At 52.2% G+C, this 23,802-nt stretch overlaps 1 protein-coding gene across 1 annotated transcript in view; it reads left to right on the top strand.

Moving 5' to 3' along the window:
* Positions 1–23,802, top strand: part of LOC119955791 (alpha-1-microglobulin/bikunin precursor) — a 145,637-nt gene that overhangs the window by 26,179 nt on the left and 95,656 nt on the right. The window contains exons 2-3 of the mRNA XM_038782371.1: positions 4,980–5,125; positions 22,525–22,604. Coding sequence (XP_038638299.1) covers positions 4,980–5,125; positions 22,525–22,604 — 226 coding nt within the window. The remainder of the gene's footprint in view (positions 1–4,979; positions 5,126–22,524; positions 22,605–23,802) is intronic.

Below are 23,802 nucleotides of genomic sequence, written 5' to 3'. Positions count from 1 at the left end.
GGACCGCCTCCCAGCCCTCCACAAGGACCTCTGCCACCCGGGGGTCACTCGCTTCTTCCATTTTGTCAAGACCCGCAACCTGCCCTACTCCATCGAGGTCAGGACAGCCACCAGGAATTGCCAAATCTGCGCGGAGTGCAAACCGCACTTCTACCGGCCAGAGAAAGCGCACCTGATAAAGGCTTCCCGTCCCTTTGAACGCCTCAGCATGGACTTCAAAGGTCCCCTCCACTCCACTGACTGCAACACGTAATTCCTGAATGTGATTGACGAGTACACCCGATTCCCATTCGCCATCCCCTGCCCCGACATGACCGCAACCACTGTCATCAAAGCCCTCCATAGCATCTTTACACTGTTCAGGTTCCATACATAGCGATAGGGGGTCCTCCTTTATGAGCGACGAACTGCGTCAATTATTGCTCAGCAAGGGCATTGCCTCGAGCAGGACGACCAGTTACAACCCCCAGGGTAACGGACAGGTCGAGAGGGAGAACGGAACGGTCTGGAAGACCGTCCTACTGGCCCTACGGTCCAGAAATCTCCCAATCTCCCGCTGGCAGGAAGTCCTCCCGGATGCTCACCACTCCATCCGGTCCCTGCTCTTCACCACGACCAACCAAACACCTCACAAACGTCTCCTTGTTTTCCCCAGGAAGTCCTCCACTGGGACCTCGCTGCCGACCTGGCTAGCAGCCCCCGGACCCATCCTGCTCCGAAAACACGTGCGGCACACAAGTTGGTCGAGAGGGTCCATCTTCTCCACGCTAACCCCCAGTACACCTAAGTGGCGTACCCCGACGGCCGACAAGACACAGTCTCCCTACGAGAGCTGGCGCCCGCCGGATCCCCGTGCACCAGTCCCACCCCCCTATCCCACCGGTGGACCTTACAGCTGCCCCCTTCCCAGGGGGATCAGTTCTTCTGCCGGCCCCCCCGCCCACCGACCCACCCCGAAGCCCCTTTCTTCCCAGGACAATCAGCTCCCCCACCAGCACCGTCTAGGGGTGTTGAAGCTGCCGCAGAGATCGAAACCACGCTCCCGGAGTCACAGACGCCCGGACGTCCACCGCCGTCACCACCGAAGCTTTGACGATCACCGAGGATGACCAGGGCCACGATCGAATGATTGCTTCATTTTAACGTGTATATAGTTAATTGTAAAATTGTAAATAGTTCCGATAATAAGGCAAAACGCTGTACGGAGGCATTACGGTACCTCCATAACCATAACTTCTACCACATTACCATGTTGTAATACCAAGCCACCACCACCAATGGACACTTTTTTAAACAGGGGGTGAATGTGCCGTCTGTGTAGAGGTATTACGGTACCTAGGAACGCTGGAACACCATTGGTAGATAATGTATGCTTTCTATTGGTCGAGCCTGTATGGTAGCTCCGCCCTGCAAGGCGGGGTATAAGAGCCCGTGCTGCCCCAGCAGCTTCCTTTCTATACCTGAGCTGCTGGGGGAAACATCTAGCTTATTAAAGCCTTCAGTTGGACTACAACCTCGCCTTAGTAGTCATTGATCATGCATCATCCACCTACAATTACGAGATTTTGTATCGCCCCGGTAAGCTCAACGAGTCTCAGATGCCCTATTCCGAGGTACATGTGCCAGTGCATAAGTAGACCGACTCCGGACCCTGCAAGACAGCCTTTGTCACCCAGGAGTCACACGATTGTACCATTTCATCAAGGCCCGCAATCTGCCCGACTCCATTGAGGAAGTACGGACAAGCACCAGGGACTGGCAGGTCTGTACGGAGTGCAAGCCGCACTTCTACCGGCCAGACCGTGCTCACCTGGAGAAGGCCTCCCGCCCCTTTGAGCGCCTCAGCGTGGATTTCAAAAGGCCCCTCCCCTCCACCGACCGTAACACGTATTTTCTCAGTGTGGTCGATGAGTACTCCAGATTCCCCTTCGCCATCCCATGCCCCGATATGACGTCGACCACAGTCATCAAAGCCCTCAACACGATCTTCGCTCAGTTCGGTTTCCCCACCTACATCCACAGCGACAGGGGACCCTCCTTCATGAGTGATGAGCTGCGTCAGTTCCTGCTCAGCAGGGGTATCGCCTCCAGCAGAACGACAAGCTACAACCCCCGGGGAAACGGGCAGGTAGAGAGGGAGAACGGGACGGTATGGAGGGCCGTCCAACTGGCCCTACGGTCCAGGAACCCCCCGGCCTCTCACTGGCAGGAGGTCCTCCCTGATGCACTGCACTCCATTCGGTTACTACTGTGCACCGCCACTAACAATACACCACATGAACGTCTTTTTGCCTTCCCCAGGAAGCCCACATCCGGGGTGTCACTCCCGACTTGAATCACAGCTCCAGGACCCGTCCTGCTCCGTACGCACGTCCGACTCCACAAGGCAATTGCTCCATGCGAACCCCCAGTATGCCTACGTGGCGTACCCCGACAGCCGCCACAATACTGTCTCCCTCAGGGATCTGGCACCAGCAGGTTCGACACACGCACACAGCCCCTGGCCCGGAGCCACCCGCCCCTCCCCCGGCGCACCCAACAGCAACCCCCCCAGGACCATCCGTCCTCCCCCTGCCCACGCCCGAGGATGAAGAGGATTTCGGCATGCTCCCAGAGTCACCAGACATCAGACCAGCATCGGCATCGCCGCCACCACTACGTCGCTCCCAGCGGCACATGAAGGCCCCGGAATGGTTAAACAAGATGATCAGAGGATTAGATAGGGTGGACATCGAGAGCCTTTATCCAGCACGAGGGGACATAGCTTTAAATTGAGGGGAGATAGATATAGGACAGATGTCAGAGGTAGGTTCTTTACTCAGAGAGTAGTAAGGGTGTAAAATGCCGTGCCTGAAACAGTAGTGGACTCGTCAACACTAAGCGCATTCAAATGGTCATTGGATAGGCATATGGACGATAAGGGAATAGTGTAGAGGGACTTTAGAAGGGTTTCACAGGACAGCGCAACATCGAGGGCCGAAGGGCCTGTACTGCGCTGTAATGTTCTATGTTCTATGTTCTATGTTAAACCTCTTAACGGGTCCACTGGACTTCAGAAGACATTTCTTTTTCCTCTCTGTCGAATATTGTAAATGTAAAAACCATTTGTTGTATATAGTTCTCCCACCGGATTCAATTTTAACAGGGGGTGAATGTGGTAAACCACTGTTGCATCTCTATTAGAGGATGTATGGTAGGACCTGTACTACAGGTACGTTGGTAGTCCCTAAGTATAAATACGTGTGTCCTCCATGCTGCAGCTATTTCACCAGCTGCTGTGGGAGGCCACACATCTTAGAGCAATAAAGCCTCAGTTGTATCCAACTCAAGTCTTCGTGCACCAGAAGTCCCTCTTTTGCCATTGCTGACACCTTTCCAGGCCTGGGACTCGACCTGTCCAGTCTCGGCTCCAAGACCGTGTTGAAATCCCCCCCCCCCCCATAATTAGTCGGTGTGAGTCCAGGTCCGGAATCTTCCCTGGCACCCTCCTAATGAACTCAACATCATCCCAGTTTGGAGCATATATATTTATCAATACCACGGCCATTCCCTCCAGCTTCCCACTAACCATAACCTATCTACCCCCCCCCCCCCCCCCCCCCCCCGGTCCGCCTCTATCTTCCCCACCTCGAACGCCACCCTTTTGTTGACCAGGATTACCAACCCCCCCTCGTTTTAAAGTCCAATCCCGAATGGAACATCTGTCCGATCCATCCCTTCCTCAGTCTAACCTCCCAACTTCAAATGTGTCTCCTGCAACATGGCCACGTCCACCTTCAGTTGCCTCAAGTGTGCGAACACACGGGCTCTTTTGATCGGCCCATTTAGTCCACAAACGTTCCACGTGATAAACCTGGTCAGGGTGCACCCCACTCCCCTCCCCTGTCGATCAGACATAACCTTTCCTGGGCCAGTCATTGGCCCATGTCCCGCACCTCACCTGGCCCGTCCTCCACCAGCTACCGTCATCAGCTCGTCTCCTCAACCAACTTAAAAGTCCCCACCCCGTCAGCAGTCTAAACCCTCCCCCCCACATTGGTCTTCAGCTCAGTCTCCACTTTGCTTCCGTTGACTAACGCCCCCAGCAAGCCTCACAGCCCCCGCCCTGGCGCCTAGCATCCTACTGGTTCCCCCCCCCCCTCCCCCACTCTTAAAGAAAACTCCCAAAACAATGGCAAGAAGCAAAAGCAAACAGGCCCTCCCAGGGTCCGAGCAGAAAGGCTCACCCCACCTCCCTTAACAAAGTATCTTGTAACCTAACCCCAAACATAACTGAATGAAAAACGGAAAAAGAGAATGTATATACAAAGCCTCAAAAGTCAGTCCGAGCATCGCAAATCAAAAGTTAGAAGTTTTGCAAAACATAGCTCGTAGCTCAGTTCCCCACAGTCAAAGTTGAAGGTCTTCATTCTCCCAACAGTTTATTATCTTTCATAAAGTTCACCACGTCCCCCAGCGAGCCAAAGTCCAGTTCCCGACCCTCACAGGTCACCCACAGACGGGCCGGGTAAAGCAGTCCAAACTTTATTCCTTTTTCATACAGGGCCGACTTGACCTTGTTAAAATCCGCCCTCAACTTTGGGAGTTCTGCTCCCAGGTCCTGGTACACACGGGTCTCGTCATCTTCCCACGTACACCACCTCGTCTGCCTGGCCCATCTCATAATACGTTCCTTGTCCAGGAACCGATGCAGCCGTACCACCATCGCCCTCGGGGGCTCACCCCCCCCCCCCCCCCCCCCCCCCCCCCTCCCCAGGGCACTCCCACGTTTTAAACTGGTCTGGTTTGACACCTGGTCCTAACCTCCAACGAACGAAAAAAGGTTGAGAAAAAAAACTCAGAAAAAAAAACATGTCCGCACGCGGAAGCGTCCCTCTTTTGCGACCACACCTTGGGATATTTTTGAATTTAGTGGAATATCGGTTAACCTCACATCTCTGGATCCTAGGCTGTAGTTTTCACTGTGTTCTTTTTTGCAGTTTCTTGGCGTATGGTTTTCGATTGGTATTGGTTGCAATTGTCCCAAATTCATTAAGAAATTTGAGAGTTGCATGTCAATTAACAAGATGACATTGTTTACCAACGAGGAGCGGAATAAACTCATCGGCCATTTTATATATGATCGGTAAGACCTACTTATTCACGGTGTACTGAAATTAAACTGACTGATCTGCAAATTCTGAGCTTATCCACATAATATCTTTTGAACAAGGGCATAAAGATTGTGCATCGCCAGAGGTTTAGCATCTCCCCTGAGTCTCGGGAAAACTGGAAGATTGTGGCCAGTGCCCCTGTAATTTCCACTCACACATCCTCCCTGGTGTGATAGCATGCCCCTTTAAGGAGGCAAGTCCCTGGAGGGTCATAGAATCATATAATTTACAGCGCAGAAGGAGGCCATTTGGCCCATCGGGTCTGCTCCGGCTCTTAAAAAGAGCACCCCACTTAAGTCCACACCTCCACCCTATCCACGTAAACCAGTAACCCCACCTAACCTAAGCGCAATTTATCATGGCCAATCCACCTTTGGACTGCCGGAGGAAACCGGAGCATCCGGAGGAAACCCACGCAGACGCAGGGAGAACGTGTAGACTCCGCACAGACAGTGACCCAGCCGGGAATCGAAACTGGGACTCTGGAACTGTGAAACAACTGTGCTAACCACTATACTATCGTGCTGAAGATTAGGTCATGTAACCTAATTGGCCAATGGGGCTGGAGCACGTGATCCCTGGTCCCCAGGGACAATGGGGCTGGAGCACGAGTTTCCCTTCAGTTAGGAGTTTGGAGTCTTGGAACTCTCTGTATATAGTTTCTTAACTATTTAATAATTCGTTCATTTGTTGATCCATCTGGTGGATGCCCACCTATCAGGATGTTACATTGGCAACGAGGATTAACTTGAGTACCTTCCTGCTGTTATGAAATCGTGAGAGCAGACCTCGTGTGAAAACTTCTCCATTGACGCAAACAGTCTGTAAGTAGCAATGCCCCTATTTGGGAAACTAGGACCATGCGAGTCCAAAAGGAACAATGGACGCTACACATAGGGTCTCATTTAGAATATTGTGTACAATTCTGGTCGCCACGATACCAGAAGGATGTGGCTGCTTTGGAGATCACAGAAGTGGTTTAACTAGGATGTTGCCTTTGACTGGTATGGAGGGCATTAGCTATGAGGAGAGGTTAGATAAACCCGGTCTGTTCTCACTGGAACGATGGGGGTTGAGAGGAGACCTGATAGAGGTCTACAAGATTATGAGTGACATTGACAGAGTGGATAGTCAGATACTCTTTCCTAGGGTAGGAGAGTCAAGTACTAGGGAACATAGGCGTGGGGAAAAGTTTAGAACAGATATGCGAGACAAGCATTTTACACAGAGGGTGGCAAATATATGGAACGCGCTGCCTGGGGAGGTGGTGGGAGCGGGTACGATAGCGGCATTTAAGAGGCATCCAGACAAATATATGAATAGAGTGGGAACGGAAGGATACGGACTCCGTAAGTGCAGACGGTTTTAGTTTAAGCAGGTACCATGGTCGGCGCAGGCTTGGAGGGCCGAAGGGCCTGTTCCTGCACTGAATTGTTCTTTGTTCTATCTCTGTTACTTTCTCAAGGCAAAAGAAATCGTGGGGGGGGGAGGGGGGGAGGGGGGGGGGCAGGGGGAGGGAGGAAAAGCAGCGGGGAATTCTACTAAACATTGCCTGGGCTCTTACTTACAACCTAATTCGGAATTTGACATCACCAGATGCCCCAACTCCAAAACAATTGAGGAGTTGGTGGTTAGTCAAGGGTTATTACTGCCTGAAGCCCTTGATAATAATGCACCTTTACTAATTCCATTCGACAACAAGGGCCCAGGGGAGATGTTGTGTTGCCCCTAAAACAAGCAGCTCAATGTGAGTTCAGGTCTGCACTCATGATGTTAACCATATGTGGCGATGCCGGCGTTGGACTGGGCTGAGCACAGTAAGAAGTCTTACAACAATGTAAAGATCTGTAAAGACTTAATTACCTGCAAATGTCCGCATTCAAAGTATCGTTTTGTGGTGAATGTATAATATAAATTCACACTGTGTATCACTGTGTCCCTGTGGGCTCTGTCTGTGAGCCGTTGCGCGGCTCTGCCCACAGGGGGAGATGAGGAGCATGTACAGGGCTCCACCCTTGGCTCCGCCCATAGCTCTGCCCATGGCTCCTCCCACAACTGGAAGTATAAAGTGCTGCGGTCTTGCGAGCCTGCCTTCAGTTCAGCTAATCGCAGGCAGGCTCAGTTGTAAGTCGATTAAAGCCACAGTTTACTTCTACTCTTGTCCTTGAGTGAATTGATGGTTGCATCAATTTAATCGACTTAAAAAAACTACCATGGAATCAGCCCTCAAACCTGATCGACTGGAACTCGATCCACAGGCTGCACAAGCGAAGGAAATATTTCTGCATTGGCTTCGGTGCTACAAGGCCTACCTGGCTGCGTCGACTACCTCCGCTGTTACTGAAGAACAGAAACTCAGTCTTCAACACGCATGGGTGAGCCATCGCATTTCAACTCAACTTGATAGTACCGACTCATACACCAAGGCCCTCGCGATACTCAACCGCCTGTACGTGTGGCCCGTAAATGACCTTTACGCGCGGCATATTTTTACTACCCACCGCCAGCGCCCTGCAGAGTTGCTAGAAGACTACCTGCGTGACCTAAAAGCTCTAGCACGGGAATGTAACTTCCAGGCTGTGACAGCCTCCCAGCACATGGAACTCACCGTCCGAGATGTGTATGTTGCAGGGGTCCGGTCCAATTATGTGCACCAGCGTCGCCTTGAAAAAGGGGCCCAGAACCTGGAGGACACGGTAACGCTAGCGACCTCATTATAGGTCGCTTTTCAAAGCTTAAACTCGTTCCCAGCCGACCAAGCGACCCCATTGTGGACCCCCGACCAGAGACTACCCCAGGCCTACGCCACACAGCCACCCACCTACCACGGAAGGTTATTGTGCCACTTTTGCGGCCAGCCCCAACACCCACGGCAGCACTGCCTGGCCCGCAACGCGACCTGCAGCAGCTGCGGGCGGAAAGGACACTTTGCGAAGGTCTGCCTGGCTCAAACCAAAACCTCAAACTCGAACGCTAACCAGAACAATCATCCCTCCAACTCACAGGCCCGCAGACCCCGCAATGTGGCAGCGTGACTGCCGACTCCGCCTCTGCACGACATGTGCTAATCATGGGGGCCGCCATCTTGGGCGCCATCTTCCTCGCAGCCCGCCACGTGCGATCAAAGGGGGTGGCCATCTTGGATGCCATCTTTCTTGCCGCCCGCCAAGTACGATCAACGGGGGCCGCCATCTTGGCCATCACCCCATATGGAAATCATCAACTACGACCTCCGCGGACAGTCATCACGGGGCCGCTCCAGCACCGCTGACCATGCCACCGACTACCCGCAGCTCAACGCAGTCACTTTGGACCAGTCGCGGCCAAAGCACCTCAGAAGCTCCATGATGTCCGTTCAAGTCAACGGTTACAAGACACCGTGCCTCTTCGACTCCGGGAGCACCGAGAGCTTCGTTCACCCAGACCTGGTAAGATGCTGCTCGCACCCGATATTTCCTGCACGGCAAACTATCTCCCTCGCCTCGGGGTCGCACTGTGATTAGATACAAGGGCGCACGATTGCAACACTAACGATGCAGGGCGCCAACTACTCCAACTTCCAATTGTATGTACTCCCAGACCTCTGCGCCCCTCTCCCACTCAGACTCGATTTTCAGTGTAACCTCAGGAGCCTAACACTCTCCCTATATACAGTTTAGCAACACTAAAAATCGACCCCCCTCCACTCTTCGCTAACCTCACCGCTAACTGCAAACCCGTAGCCACTCGCAGCAGGAGGTATAGCCTGCAGGACAGGGCATTTATTAGAGCCGAAGTCCAGCAGCTCTTACGTGAGGGAGTCATAGAGGCCAGTAATAGCCCCTGGAGAGCTCAGGTTCCTGATGGTGGTTGATTACAGCCAGACCATTAACCGGTTCACGCACCTCGATGCATATCAGATCGCCCAGTACCGCATCTTCTCCACGGTGGATCTGAAGTCTGCATACCACCAGCTCCCAATCCGCCCGGAGGACCGCCACTACACGGTGTTCGAGGCAGATGGCCGCCTCTTCCACTGCCTCTTGGTCCCCTGTGGCGTCACAAATGGGGTCTCGGTGTTCCAACGAGCAATGGACCGAATGGTGAACTAGTACGGGCTGCGGGCCACGTTTCCGTACTTGGATAACGTCACCATCTGCGGCCACGACCAGCAGGACCATGATGCCAACCTCCACCGATTTCTCCAAACCGCCCAAAAACTCAACCTCACATGCAATAAGGAGAAATGCGTTTTCCGCACAACCAGACTAGCCCCTCGGCTACGTCGTGGAAAACGGGGTCCTAGGACCTGACCCTGACTGTATGCGCCCCCTCTTACAACTCCCTCTCCCTCATTGTCCCAGGGCCCTCAAGAGGTGCCTTGGATTTTTCTCCTACTATGCCCAGTGGGTCCCCCAGTATGCGGACAAAGCCCACCCACTGTTTAAGGCCACACTCTTCCCGCTGTCAGCCGAGGCCCGCCAGGCCTTCAACTGCATTAAGGAGGACATCGCCAAAGCCGCCATGCGGGTGGTGGATGAATCCGTCCCCTTTCAAGTAGAGAACGACGCCTCAGAGGTCGCTCTCACTGCCACTCTGAACCAGGCAGGTAGGCCAGTAGCGTTCTTCTCCTGAACCCTCTCCGCTTCGGAACTTCGACACGCCTCAGTCGAAAAGGAAGCTCAAGCCATTGTGGAAGCCATACGGCACTGGAGGCACTACCTCGCAGGTAGGAGGTTTACCCTCATCGCCGACCAGAGATTGGTTTTGTTTATGTTCGACAACTCGCAGCGGGGCAAAATTAAAAATGACAAAATCTTGAGGTGGAGGATCGAACTCTCCCAACCTATAATTATGATATTGTATACTGTCCGGGGAAGCTCAACGAGCCCCCAGATGCCCTGTCCCACGGCACATGCAAGACGACCGATTACAGGCTATCCACAATGACCTCTGCCACCCGGGGGTCACCCGGCTCGCCCACTACATCAAGGCCCGCAATCTGCCTTTCTCCACCGAGGAGGTTAAAGCTGTCACCAGGAATTGCCCGATCTGCGCGGAGTGCAAACCGCACTTCTATAGACCAGACAAGGCCCACCTGGTAAAGGCATCCCGGCCCTTTGAACGACTGAGTATCAATTTCAAAGGGCCCCTTCCCTCGACCAACCGTAATGTTTACTTCCTTAACATCATAGATGAATTCTCTCGCTTCCCGTTTGCCATCCCGTGCCCCGATATGACCTCCCATACAGTCATCAGAGCCCTGCACAGTGTCTTCACCCTGTTTGGTTTCCCTAACTATGTCCACAGCGACAGGGGTTCGTCCTTCATGAGAGACGGGCTGCGTCAGTACCTGCTCGACAAGGGCATCGCCTCGAGCAGGACTACCAGCTATAACCCCAGGGGGAACGGGCAGGTGGAGAGGGAGAATGCGATGGTCTGGAAGACTGTCCTACTGACCCTACGGTTCAGGAATTTCCCGACCTCCCACTGGCAGGAGGTCCTCCCTGACGTGCTCCATGCAATTAGGTCCCTCCTGTGTACGGCCACTAATCAGACTCCTCACGAGCGATTATTTGTTTTCCCTAGGGGCACTACCACGGGAGCCTTGCTCCCATCCTGGTTGAGGACCCCGGGCCCTGTCCTCCTTCGGAAGCACATCCGGACATATAAAACAGACCCGCTGGTACAGAGGGTCCTACTATTACATTCAAACCCCCACTATGCATTTATCGAGCACCCCGATGGCCGACAGGACACCGTTTCCCTCCGGGACCTGCCGCCTGCAGGATCTACCACCACCACTACCACTGCCGCCGAGGTACCCCTCACACCACACCCCACCCGACCCCCCATGCCCTGCACAACAGCACCTACAGGTTACCTGCGCCCCATTTCACCCATCACACCGGTCAGGAACGAAGCTCGGAACGAACCACCCCCGGAGTCCACCCTCGGATTCACACCGGACATCAGCACACAGCCATCCGAAGCGGCTGCAACTCCGGTGCTCCGCCGGTCCCAGCGAACGATTCGAGCACCGGACCGACTCAACTTATAGACCCGTCACCCCCGCCGGACATGGTTATTTTAACAGGGGGTGAATGTGGGGAATGTATAATATAAAATCACACTGTGTATCACTGTGTCCCTGTGGGTTCCATCTGTGAGCCGTTGCGCGGCTCTGCCCACAGGGGGAGATGAGGAGCATGTACAGGGCTCCGCCCTTGGCTCCGCCCATGGCTCCTCCCACAACCGGAAGTATAAAGTGCTCTGGTCTTGCAAGCCTGCCTTCAGTTCAGCTAGTCGCAGGCAGGCTCAGTTGTAAGTCGATTAAAGCCACAGTTTACTTCTACTCGTGTCCTTGAGTGAATTGATGGTCACATCACGTCTTGCATCTTTGACTTTGTCTATATATGTATGTTTCTCGAACCTGCCTTTTCATTCACCTGAGGAAGGAGCAGTTCTCTGAAAGCTAGTGATCTGAAACAAACCTGTTCGACTTTAACCTGGTGTTGTAAGGCCTCTTACTGTTAATGACATGGTCAAACAATGAAATTGCAAGCAGAGGCAAAGTGGGTTTCCTCCGGGTTCTTCAGATTCCTCCCACAAGTCCCGAAAAGCGTGTTGTGAGGTAATTTGGACATCCCAAATACTCCCTCTGTTACCCGAACAGGCGCCGGAATGTGGCAACCTGGGGATTTTCACGGTAACTTCATTGCAGTATTACTTGTGACAATAATGATTATTATTATTATAAGATGACCTTAAAGAAGGTATTAGAGGTCGTTGCCTAAGCGACTGGAATGTGCCAAGATGGATGGGGGGGGAGGGGGCAGTGGAGTTGCAGAGCATGCAAGCTGGCGGGGGCCATCTAGTTTGGCGGGAAGCCGGCAGCAGTTGCGATGCCAGAGATAACGGATCAATGAGGCTCGGAGCATAAGAGAGTGCAGAGATGTAGAGAGTTTTGTCCACAGACCAGGAGCTATGAAATATGCTGCGAGAGTGGGGGAGATCACTGGGGTTGGGATTGGCACTGGAGAGCCTGACAAGCTGGATCTGCATATAAGGACCCCAACCCCCACATATACACATTCCTACCAAGACGCTAGCGCCATGGAGAGCAGCCCCGAGGTTCGCAGACGCAGAGCTGGAGATACTGCTGGATGCTGGGGAGGAGAGGCAAAAGCACCAGTTCAAAAGAGATGGCGCGGGACTCCCCGTTCCTGAGAGTACGTTTTGACGCGGTTGCAGGATTCGTGGAGTTCCGCAACAGCAAAATTGGAACCGCAGCTCGACTGATTCTTCAACTGTTAAGGGCCTAGCACCAGTGCCACACAATCCATTCCAATTAGAAACGGTGCCGGATTTGTGTTTGACACTCAGGAGGCTGACAAGCTGCAGCCGCATATACACAGTTCACCCTCTACACACACCATCCCAGTCAACAAGATGGCAACGAGGAGAGTGGCATCCCATTTCACAGATGCCCAGCTCGGAAAGGGGGGCTGCCAACCGCCACCAGGCGCCATGCCTGAGCAGAGGCCATCAGCGCCATGAGCAACACAATCCGGATCGGCCCGCAGAACCCTAAAAAACTGCACGACCTCTTCAGGGTTAGTAGGCAACACCGTGCCCCTCGCACTAACCCCGTCCCATACATTCGTAACCCAACACCCCTCCTATCCGGAGGACGTCCGAACAATCACCCTGTACCACATGCCGGCACCCATTCCAGTCGCTACGGCCAGGTGCCCTGGCAACTGAGGTCACTACCGACACACCCCTGGACTGCCTAACGCTGCCATTTTCTGTTTCGCCATCTCCCCCTTCCAAGAAAAGGCTGCCCAGGGTTTTGGTTTCTGGAATAGACAGTCCCATCGCTTGTGGCGATGCAGTCACAGAGCAAGGTACTAAGTGCCGGGTTGTCAGCGAGCATCCAGCACCTGTAGGCGCAGTTCGAGGAGTCCAACCAGGTGCAGGAGCAGGAGGTGGTGCCAACCATGCATGCCAAGGGTTTTGGTTTTGGATTAGCATGTCCAAGGGCTGGGGTATTCTGTGCAGGTGCTGGCCAAGGCCCAGGACAGGGTTGCAACCTTACAGGCAGCAATGTGCCAGAGCCACCTGGAAATTGCTGCGGCACTCTTGAGCGTGGCCCAGTCACATCAGGCCATGGCTGGGAACGTCGGTGGCATTGCCCAGATGCTGGTTAACGTGGCATAGACATAGAGGGACGTGGCCCAGTCCCAGATGGTGGTGGCACAGTCAATGGGTGATGTGGCGCAGTCCCAGTTGGAGATGGTCCACACCTTGAGCTCCATAGCTGCGAGACCAGAGTGGGCCTCAAGAACTGGCAGTGCCATGTGGCTGGAAAGCCTCAGGGGATAGCACCTCCATCCCATGAAGTAGGCCGGGGGGCCACCGGGCACCCAGGGGGAGGAGGAGGTGATGGGGCCTGTGCTGGAGACTCCCGCAGGAGCGGTGCCGGAACACCGCAGCACCTCGGATCGCAGCTCCTGTCTCTGGCGCATCTGGTGGGCAGTGGGCAGAACAGGGCGGCACCATGCCACCTGGGACACCCAAGCAGCAGGCGGGCCCAGTCAGGTCCGGTCGCCCCAGAAGACGGTCGCCAACGGGGACTCAAGTCGCAGGGCGGGAATCGCAGCAGGCCATCTCCATTCCTGCTGTACCGTCTGGGGAACCACCTCGACGTAGCGTTAGGGGCCTGTAAGGCCAGAAAGTTAGTCACTAGTTAAGTCGGCACGGGTTTAGGGCACAGTATAGTTATAGGGACTATGGCACGTATCAGTAAATATTTGTGCAAATTAAACACCTGTAAAACGCTGTTGCAAGCTGCAACCAGTGTGAGGGGTGGGCTGGTCAGGGCTGGCCAGAGAAGGAGTGCGGAGTGTGGGTGGAATGGGTGGAATGTCCCACTCCAGGTATCCAATGGGACCTTGTGATAGAATGACCAGCTCACTTACAGGTATCACCCAGGTATGTGGTGGAAAGTGGGCAGGAGGTAAACATTATCATATGATGCAGAGCACCAGAACTCATCGTAGAGCGGGGTGTCATCATCCACCATCCCATGGACCAGACCCGGAGTTACTGCCAACCCAGGGCCCGCACCCCATAATGCATGGATGACGGAGTGTTGAACGCGGGGTGAAGCCGCTCTGATCACCTTACCGAGTTGGTGAACCTGGAGGTGATCGGAGCGACCCGTGTGTGTTGGCCCTGACACACGCACATCGTGCAGCCTCCCATGCCTGCCTGAGTCCCAAGTCCTGCCCATCCTCGCCCTCTCCCCGCATCCTCCTGGACGAGGACTGATGTTCATCCTGCTCGTCCAGCACATTGATCATGCTCCTGGTTGCTGTTTGGGCATCTTTGTAGCAGGTCTCTGCGGTGGTGTGTGGCCTCCAGATAGGTGTCACCAGCCATGCCATCAGCCACGATTACCCCCCCCCCCCCCCCTCCAAGCCAGAGGTCGAGGGGGGAGGGGGCATCTTGAACATGTCAGGAATTGCTGAGTGTGCCGGGATGAAGGTGTTGTGCACAGTGCCCGGGTATCGATGTGTGTGATGTGCATCTGGTCACAGATCAGGAGCGCGATTCTCCAACCCCCACGCCGTGTGAGAGAATCGCGGGCGGCCCGGGCCAGGACGACACGACGCCCTGGCACCCGCACACGATTCTCCCACCCCCCCAAAACGGCGTGTCGCATTTTGCGACAGGCCGCTCGGAGAATCACCACTCCAGTCGAGCGGCAATTCTCTGCCCCGATGGGCCGAGCGGCCTGCCTAATCCAACCGGTTCACGCCGATGCCAACGACACCTGGTCACTGCCGGCGTGAACATCACGCGGCCGCTGTGTGTGGGGCCTCTGGGGGGGCGGAGGGATGATCGAGCACCAGGGGGGGTGCTCAGGAGGTGTCTGGCCCGCGATCGGTGCCCACTGATCGTCGGGCCGGCGTCTCTGAAAGACGCACTCTTTTCCCTCCGCCGCCCCGCATGATCAATCCTCCATGTCTTGCGGGGCAGCGGAGGGGAAGACGGCAACCGCGCATACACGGGTTGATACTGGCCAACCTGCGCATGCGCGGATGACGTCATTTAGGCACCGCCACTTTTACGCAAGCGTCAAGGCCCGCCGCACGAGATTGACGCGCCGCCGCTCCTAGCCCCCTGGGGGTGGGAGAATAGGAGGCGAGGAGCGACCTCCGATGCCGGAGTGAAACATTCCGGTTTTCACTCCGGCGTCGGCACTTTGTCTCCCTTTGGGAGAATCGCGGCCCAGCTACTTGTTCATCGAATGGAGCCCCTTTTAGTTTGTGTAGAGCAGCCCGTCATCTGCAGGTGCTCGTAGGGGGACATCCATCCCGTCGGTCATCCCCCTGGACCCAGGGCAGTGTACCCTGCTGCCCTGGAAATCCTGGTGGGCTCGGTCCACATTGAAATGGATGTATATATATGGAGCCGAGCTCTGAGAGATTCCGGAGAGGACCCCACTTGGCACCTGGAAGGACGCCGTGGCATAAAGGTGCAGGGCAACCATAACCTTGACGGTCACCGAGAGCCGGCGTCTTCCCCCGTGGTGCCAGTTGCGCCATGATCTGGCAGATATGTCACACTGTCTCCTTGCTCAGCCGGAGTCTTCGATGGCATGCCAGGTCCTATGACATAGATAAGTCCCCTGGGCCGGATGGGATTTATCCTAGGATTCTCTGGGAACCTAGGGAGCCTTTGGCTTTGATCTTTGTCATCTTTGTCTACAGGAATAGTGCCAGAAGACTGGAGGATAGCAAATGTTGTCCCCTTGTGCAAGAAGGGGAGTAGAGACAACCCCGGTAACTATAGACCAGTGAGCCTTACTTCTGTTGTGGTAAAAGTCTTGGAAAGGTTTATAAGAGATAGGATATATAATTATCTGGAAAGGAATAATTTGATTAGAGATAGTCAACATGGTTTTGTGAAGGGTAGGTCGTGCCTCACAAACCTTATTGAGTTCTTCAAGAAGGTGACCAAACAGGTAGATGAGGGTAAAGCAGTTGATGTGGTGTATATGGATTTCAGTAAAGCGTTTGATAAGGTTCCCCATGGTAGGCTATTACAGAAAATACAGAGGCATGGGATTGGATTGGATTGGATTGGATTGGATGGATTTGTTTATTGTCACGTGTACCGAGGTACAGTGAAAAGTATTTTTCTGCAAGCAGCTCAACAGATCATTCAGCACATGGAAGAAAAGGGAATTAAACAGAATTCAAGAAAATACATGAGAATACATTAAGAAGTCTTACAACACCAGGTTAAAGTCCAACAGGTTTGTTTCAAACACGAGCTTTCGGAGCACGGCTCCTTCTTCAGGTGAGCCGTGCTCCGAAAGCTCGTGTTTGAAACAAACCTGTTGGACTTTAACCTGGTGTTGTAAGACATCTTACTGTGCTCACCCCAGTCCAACGCCGGCATCTCCACATCATGAGAATACATAATAGGGCAACACAGGATTCAGGGTGATTTAGCAGTTTGGATCAGAAATTGGCTAGCTGATAGAAGACAAAGGGTGGTGGTTGATGGGAAATGTTCTGACTGGTGTCCAGTTACTAGTGGTGTACCACAAGGATCTGTTTTGGGGCCGCTGCTCTTTGTCATTTTTATAAATGACCTGGTGGATGATGGGTGAGTAAATTTGCAGATGACACTAAAGTCGGTGGAGTTGTGGACAGTGCAGAAGGATGTTACAAGTTACAGAGGGACATAGATAAGCTGGGCTGACAGGTGGCAAATGGAGTTTAATGCAGAAAAGTGTGAGGTGATTTATTTTGGAAGGAATATCAGGAAGACAGAGTACTGGGCTAATGGTAAGATTCTTGGTTGTGTGGATGAGCAGAGAGATCTCAGTGTCCATAGATCCCTGAAAGTTGCCACCCAGGTTGAGAGGGTTGTACAAAACTCTGGTGCGGCCGCATTTGGAGTATTGCGTGCAGTTCTGGTCGCCGCATTATAGGAAGGATGTGGAAGCATTGGAAAGGGTACAGAGGAGATTTACAAGGATGTTGCCTGGTATGGAGGGAAGATCTTACGAGGAAAGGCTGAAGGACTTGAGGCTGTTTTTGTTAGAGAGAAGAAGGCTAAGAGGTGACTTAATTGAGGCATACAAGATGATCAGAGCATTAGATAGGGTGGACATTGAGAGCCTTTTTCCTCGGATGGTGATGTCCAGCACAAGGGGACATAGCTTTAAATTGAGGGGAGATAGATATAGGACAGATGTCAGAGGTAGGTTCTTTACTCAGAGAGTAGTAAGGGTGTGGAATGCCCTGCCTGCAACAGAAGTGGACTTGCCAACACTAAACGCATTCAAATGGTCATTGGATAGGCATATGGACGATAAGGGAATAGTGTAGATGGGCTTTGGAGTGGTTTCACAGATCGGCGCAACACCGAGGGCTGAAGGGCCTGTACTGCGCTGTTATGTTCTATGTTCTATGACAGACGCTGCCGGTACACACCAGGCCTCGTGCGACGTCTCCCTTGCTCCTCTTCGTCCTGTTGGGCAGCTCGCTCTCCAACCTCGGCGACTGTCACCTGTTTCTCTGTGGTACGCTCTGCGACTGCCCGCTGCGTTGCTGCAGCTTCCTCATCCTAAAGTAGCGCCAGCTTATACAGCCGCAGGGCATCCCCCAGGGCTGCAGTGACTAGTAGGAAGGCCACCATTGCTGGTTGCATTCCAATATCCATTGTCTGCAGCGGGTGAAAGGCCGACATGTTGGCATGGTGTGTACCCCTGTGCTCAAACAGGTTCACCAGGCTACATGATGGCCCTGGGTTGGCATTGTGGGCTCTGCCACTGCATGCCCCACCCCATCCACGCACCCCTGGTCCCGTTGGTGCCTGGCACCATGGGTACTCTGGCCCAGGGGCCTTCGGCTGGTGCTACTCTTCCCAGTGGTGCTCTCCTTGGCTCCCGCCCGGCACCCCCTTAGGGGCTACAGTGAGTGTTGCCCTGGGTGGGCCGCCTGATGCCTGCTGGTGGTTGGCAGCCAGTAGGATGATGGGGGTGTATTGCGGAAGGTGGGATGCAGAGGTGAGGGCACCATACGACCGGTGTCACTCTGCAGAACTAGCGGCCAAGGTGGGCGGTCGGCGTTGCGGGCAGCAGGTTGGCTGCCATGCATGCCACGGCTATTGCGGTCCATACCTGGATATCGCGCAGTCCCTGTGGTGATCACACCAGCCACACAGCCATCACCCTGCCCCGCGCCCCTGTGAATTGCGCTTTCACGTATCTGATCGTCAGTCCAGAAGTAAAACACTCGAACACGTCAGTAACGAATATTCGTTTATTTACGGCCGGGACAAATCTCTAAGCAGTCGGGTAACCACCTTCGAGAAGTGCCAAAGTCCAAAATATGGACTGTCTCTTTATACAATCACAGCTTAGAGGTGGTCCCCTTAAATTCCTAGATACACCAATGATTTGGCAAGGATCCAGAACATGTACATATATGGAATTATTCTTCGAGGTCGGGAGGTTATTTTTGACATAATCATTAGCACAAGTCACTATTAATGCTAATACAAAGGTTTTTGTATCCCATGGCCATATGGGTCAACTCACTCAAAAGACAGTCCCTCTTACATTTCAATGTTTATTTGTTCCAACTGGTCAAACGAGCTTAATTATGTTATCTCTGCAATAAAGTAACGGTTCCCATTCATTCCATTCTTTGCCTTTTTGACCTCTCTGCTTTTACAGATACGGGTCAGAACATTAATTAGTACCAAAGTCACACTCCCTATATTCCATCCCATAACCTTCTGACATCTTTGCTTTTACAGATGCCGGTCAGACACACTCCCTTTATTTCATCCCTTGACCTGTTGACATCTCTTTCACAGAGCTTTTCAGAACTGTTATATTAACCCTATCAGTTAAGTTCCAAATGAAATCCACTTCTACACCCCAACCACTCCAGCCTGTGTCCAGCCCGGCAGTCTACAGTCGCGCCTTTCCATGACCTACCTTCTCGCTCTTCCTCATCAACCATGATGCCAGTTTCATAATTTGGGATCAAGTCAAGTCAGCACCCGCCGCAATTTCGGCTTTGGAACTGATTCTCCGCCCAAACGCGTATCCCGATTTCAGCATTGGCTAACAAATTACGGCCAGAATCTTTACGTGCGACACATTTCCTGATGGAATTGGCTGATAAGATGGTGCCAAAAGGTCTGTTGCCTAAACCTCAAGAACTTTTACCAGTGCTGAACAAGCTTATTCCCAAATTGAAAAGGGGGGGGGGGGGGGGGGGGGGGGGCTGACTGTGGTATTCAGAGTGAAAGCGTTCCACCAATATGCTAATGGATGACATTTCATAGACCTCAAATCCCTGCTGGGGTTATTTAAGGAGGATAAGGTCATTCCCCCCATAGCTTCAGCCAATGCCCCATGCTGGACTTTATTGTTAGCAACCTATAGTACATATTCCAACATAGGCTGGGTTCACACATTTCACATGTAGGTGCTCTGAGGCATCTGCCCATACATCAGAGATTACCTCCTTCACCGGTACCATAGGAGATCGTTCTTGCTGTGCACTTTCTTGATAAGTTGTCAGTGTCGACAAGGCAAATCAAGCTTTGGACCCAAAAGGACACCTTGTTATCTTGAGTCAAGCACATGGTCCTTCATGCATGGCAGTTTCAGAACAGGTCTGAATTGCTACAGCCCTTTCAGATAAGAAAAGACTCCAAAATTCAAAAATAGTTCAGAGAACGTTTGGGTGATTTAGTTTACGCGAAGAATTTTGGTGCTGGTCCAAGTTGGCTCCCGGGAACAGTCGTAGCCAAAATTTATCCCAGTATCATACAAGCATTAGAGGCTCACAACCAGATCTACTGCATTTCAAATTCATCACCAGATCCACTGCATTACAGACTCACCATTAGATTCCCATGTACTGCAGACTGTGATGAATGTACGAAATTGGTATATATATTATATTTTATATCAGTTGCAATAATGTTTTTAAAAACTTAAGGTTAAGGTCATGAATGACACATAGAGGGCTAATGGAAGATTATTATGACGGCTAGAGATTCCCTGAAGAGTAGACGATTTAAGGGGGGCTGTGTTTAGTCCTAGCTAAGCAGGTCATGTGACATCTTAATGGGATACAGATGATGTAATTAATGGGAGGAGCCAGGTCTATCTGTAGTTTTGCAGTTTGCCATAGGATTTGAGTCTGACAAGACAGGAGGATCTTATGTTGAACATTAGTTTTGACAAATGCTGTTAAGATGAGATGTGGAGATGCCGGCGTTGGACTGGGGTGAGCACAGTAAGAAGTCTTACAACACCAGGTTAAAGTCCAACAGGTTTGTTTCGATTCACTAGCTTTCGGAGCACTGCTCCTTCCTCAGGTGAATGAAGAGGTAGGTTCCAGAAACATATATATAGACAAAGTCAAAGAGCAGATCCTGAGAAACTACGACATCTTTTTTGTAATGTTCAACACATCATCGATGAAGATGAACATCTTGCCAAGGTCACCCCCATTACTTGCCTTCAAACAACTGCGCAACCTCAAACAAACCATTGTTTGCAGCAAACTACCCAGCCTTCAGAACAGCGACCTGACACCTCACAACCCTGCCTGGGCAATCTCTGCAAATAGTGCCAGATCATCGACATGGGGGCCATCATTACACGTGAGAACACCACCCACCAGGTACGTGGCACTTACTCGTGCGACTCGGCCAATGTCGTCTACCTCATACGCTGCAGGAAAGGATGTCCCGAAGCGTGGTACATTGGCGAGACCATGCAGACGCTGCGACAATGGATGAACGGATATCGCGCAAAAATCGCCAGGCAGGAGTGTTCCCTTCCAGTCGGGGAACACTTCAGCAGTCAAGGGCATTCAGCCTCTGATCTCCGGGAAAGCGTTCTCCAAGGTGGCCTTCTGGACACTGGACAACGCAGAATCGCTGAGCAGAAACGTATAGCCAAATTCCGCGTACATGAGTGGAGCCTCAACCGGGACCTTGGATTCATGTCGCATCACATTCACCCCCCCACCATCTGGCCTGGGCTTGCAAAATTCTACCAACTGTCTTAGTTTGAGACAATTCACACCTCTTTAACCTGGGGTTACACCTATCTCTGGATCTGTAAAGACTTAATTACCTGCAAATGCTCACATTCAAAGTATTGACTTGCATCTATGACTATCTATATATAGATATGTTTCTGGAACCTACCTCTTCATTCACCTGAAGGAGGTTACGTTGAAGAGAAGTGTAATAAATGTTTTCTTGAACGGAACTCACTTGCACAGCTGAGCAAGCAAACCTGTTTTGTTAACTTTATTTATAAGTGGAGTTTGAACTGTATTGGATTGCTTCATTCGAGTTCATAGGATGAATAGTAAGTTCACATTTTCCCCTCTGTTTAATAACTATTTGACTGAAATTATAAAGCTACTTTTCTTTGATGTTAATGTTGTTAAAGTTTGTTTTAACATAAAAGATCCCTATCAGTCAGAGATATCACTCCTGGGCTGAAGTATCGTTGTCTCAAATTTTTACAAATAGAAAAATTGTTCGAAGTTCTCATCTGAAAAATGAAATGAAAATCGCTTATTGTCACGAGTAGGCTTCCAATGAAGTTACTGTGAAAAGCCCCTAGTCGCCACATTCCGGCGCCTGTTCGGGGAGGCTGTGACCACCAAATTCCGCTGCCTGACATTCCCCTGCCTTACAGATTCATCACCAGATTCCCCTGCCTGACAGACTCATCACCAGATTCCCCTGCCTGACAGATTCACCACCAGATTCCCCTGCCTGACAGACTCATCACCAGATTCCCCTGCCTGACAGACTGACCACCAGATTCCCCTGCCTGACAGACTCATCACCAGATTCCCCTGCCTGACAGACTCACTACCAGCAGATCCCTGGTATTAAGGACTCACCACCAGATCGCATGCATTACAGACTCAACTCAGATGCTGCATGTTACAATATCACCATCAGATCCCCTTGTGTAACAGATTCAGCACCAGACCCCTTTGCGTTACAGACTGCCCACCATATACCCCACACTACAAGCTCACCACCAGGCCCCCCTGCATCACAGATTTGCAACCTGATCCCTCTGCATTTCATACTCACAGTCAGTCCCCTGACATCATAGGCTCACCACCAGATCCTTGCATGTTAGATTCACCACCAGATCTCCCAGCAATACAAACTCACTACTAGGTTTTCCTGTATTGCAAGCTCACCACTGGAACCGTCAGTACAGCTAATCCCCTGACTCATTGCTGGGACAAATTCCACCAGTTCATTGCAATCTCAACATCCTTTATTATTTTATTCTTAGAAATGGGACATGTGTCAACGTGACGGCTATATACGGACAGCTGGATGTCCCAGGACACTATGAATTGGAGTCTGCTCCAGGTAGGGCGAAACTGAATTGCAATCCTACTCAATTAATATAGATGATGTGGAGATGCCGGTGTTGGACTGGGGTGAGCACAGCAAGAAGTCTAACAACACAAAGTTAAAGTCCAACAGGTTTGTTTCAAATCACTAGCTTTCGGAGCACTGCTCCTTCCTCAGGTGAATGAATATAGAAATACATCTGCTGACATCAAAGAAGAAACTGGAGAGATGGTCAAAGCTCATTGACAGGACAAGAAGGAGGCATTTAACAAGGAGATGAAGGGATCTGAGCCCTCGGCTCCTGTATTGGGCGAAATGAAGGCAGGTTAGAGAGTAGGCTAGAGAGGGAGGGACAGGAATATATGAAGCAGGTTGCGGTAGTGGGTGGAGCAGGTTATGGACACAGAAAGGGCAAAGCAGCGTAATAATTAAAAGACAAGTGTGATTATTTGAAATGAGTCTTTGAGGGACTGGGCGGCAATTTAGCTTTGCATGGAGTTGGATGGGAAGTGAATGTAAATTGATGAGGGATCAAATAGCTTCTGCAGAGAGTTCCAGTTTGTGGATTCTGATCAGGGAAGTCCCACTGTGTACTGAGGGAGTGCTGCACTGTCAGAGGGTCAGTGCTGAGGGAGTGCTGCACTGTCAGAGGGTCAGTGCTGAGGGAGTGCTGCACTGTCAGAGGGTCAGAGCTGAGGGAGTGCTGCACTGTCAGAGGGTCAGTGCTGAGGGAGTGCTGCACTGTCAGAGGGTCAGTGCTGAGGGAGTGCTGCACTGTCAGAGGGTCAGAGCTGAGGGAGTGCTGCACTGTCAGAGGGTTAGTACTCAGGGACTGCTGCACTGTCAGAGGGTCAGTACTGACGGAGTGCTGCACCGTCAGAGGATCAGTACTGAGGGAGTGCTGCACTGGTCAGAGGATCAGTACTGAGCGAGTGCTCCACTGGTCAGAGGATCAGTACTGAGGGAGTGCTGCACTGTCAGAGGGTCAGTACTGAGGGACTGTTGCACTGGCAGAGGGTCAGTGCTGAGGGAGTGCTGCACTGTCAGAGGGTCAGTACTGAGGGAGTGCTGCACTGTCAGAGGGTCAGTGCTGAGGGAGTGCTGCACTGTCAGAGGGTCAGTACTGAGGGAGTGCTGCACTGTCAGAATGTCAGTACTGAGGGAGTGCCACACTGTCAGAGGGTCAGCACTGAGGGAGTGCTGCACTGTCAGA

Source organism: Scyliorhinus canicula, chromosome 21 (assembly GCF_902713615.1).
Source record: "Scyliorhinus canicula chromosome 21, sScyCan1.1, whole genome shotgun sequence".
NCBI classification, from domain to species: Eukaryota; Metazoa; Chordata; class Chondrichthyes; order Carcharhiniformes; family Scyliorhinidae; genus Scyliorhinus; species Scyliorhinus canicula.
Note: the sequence above shows the minus strand (reverse complement) of the source record. Positions and strands in the feature narration are given on the sequence as shown.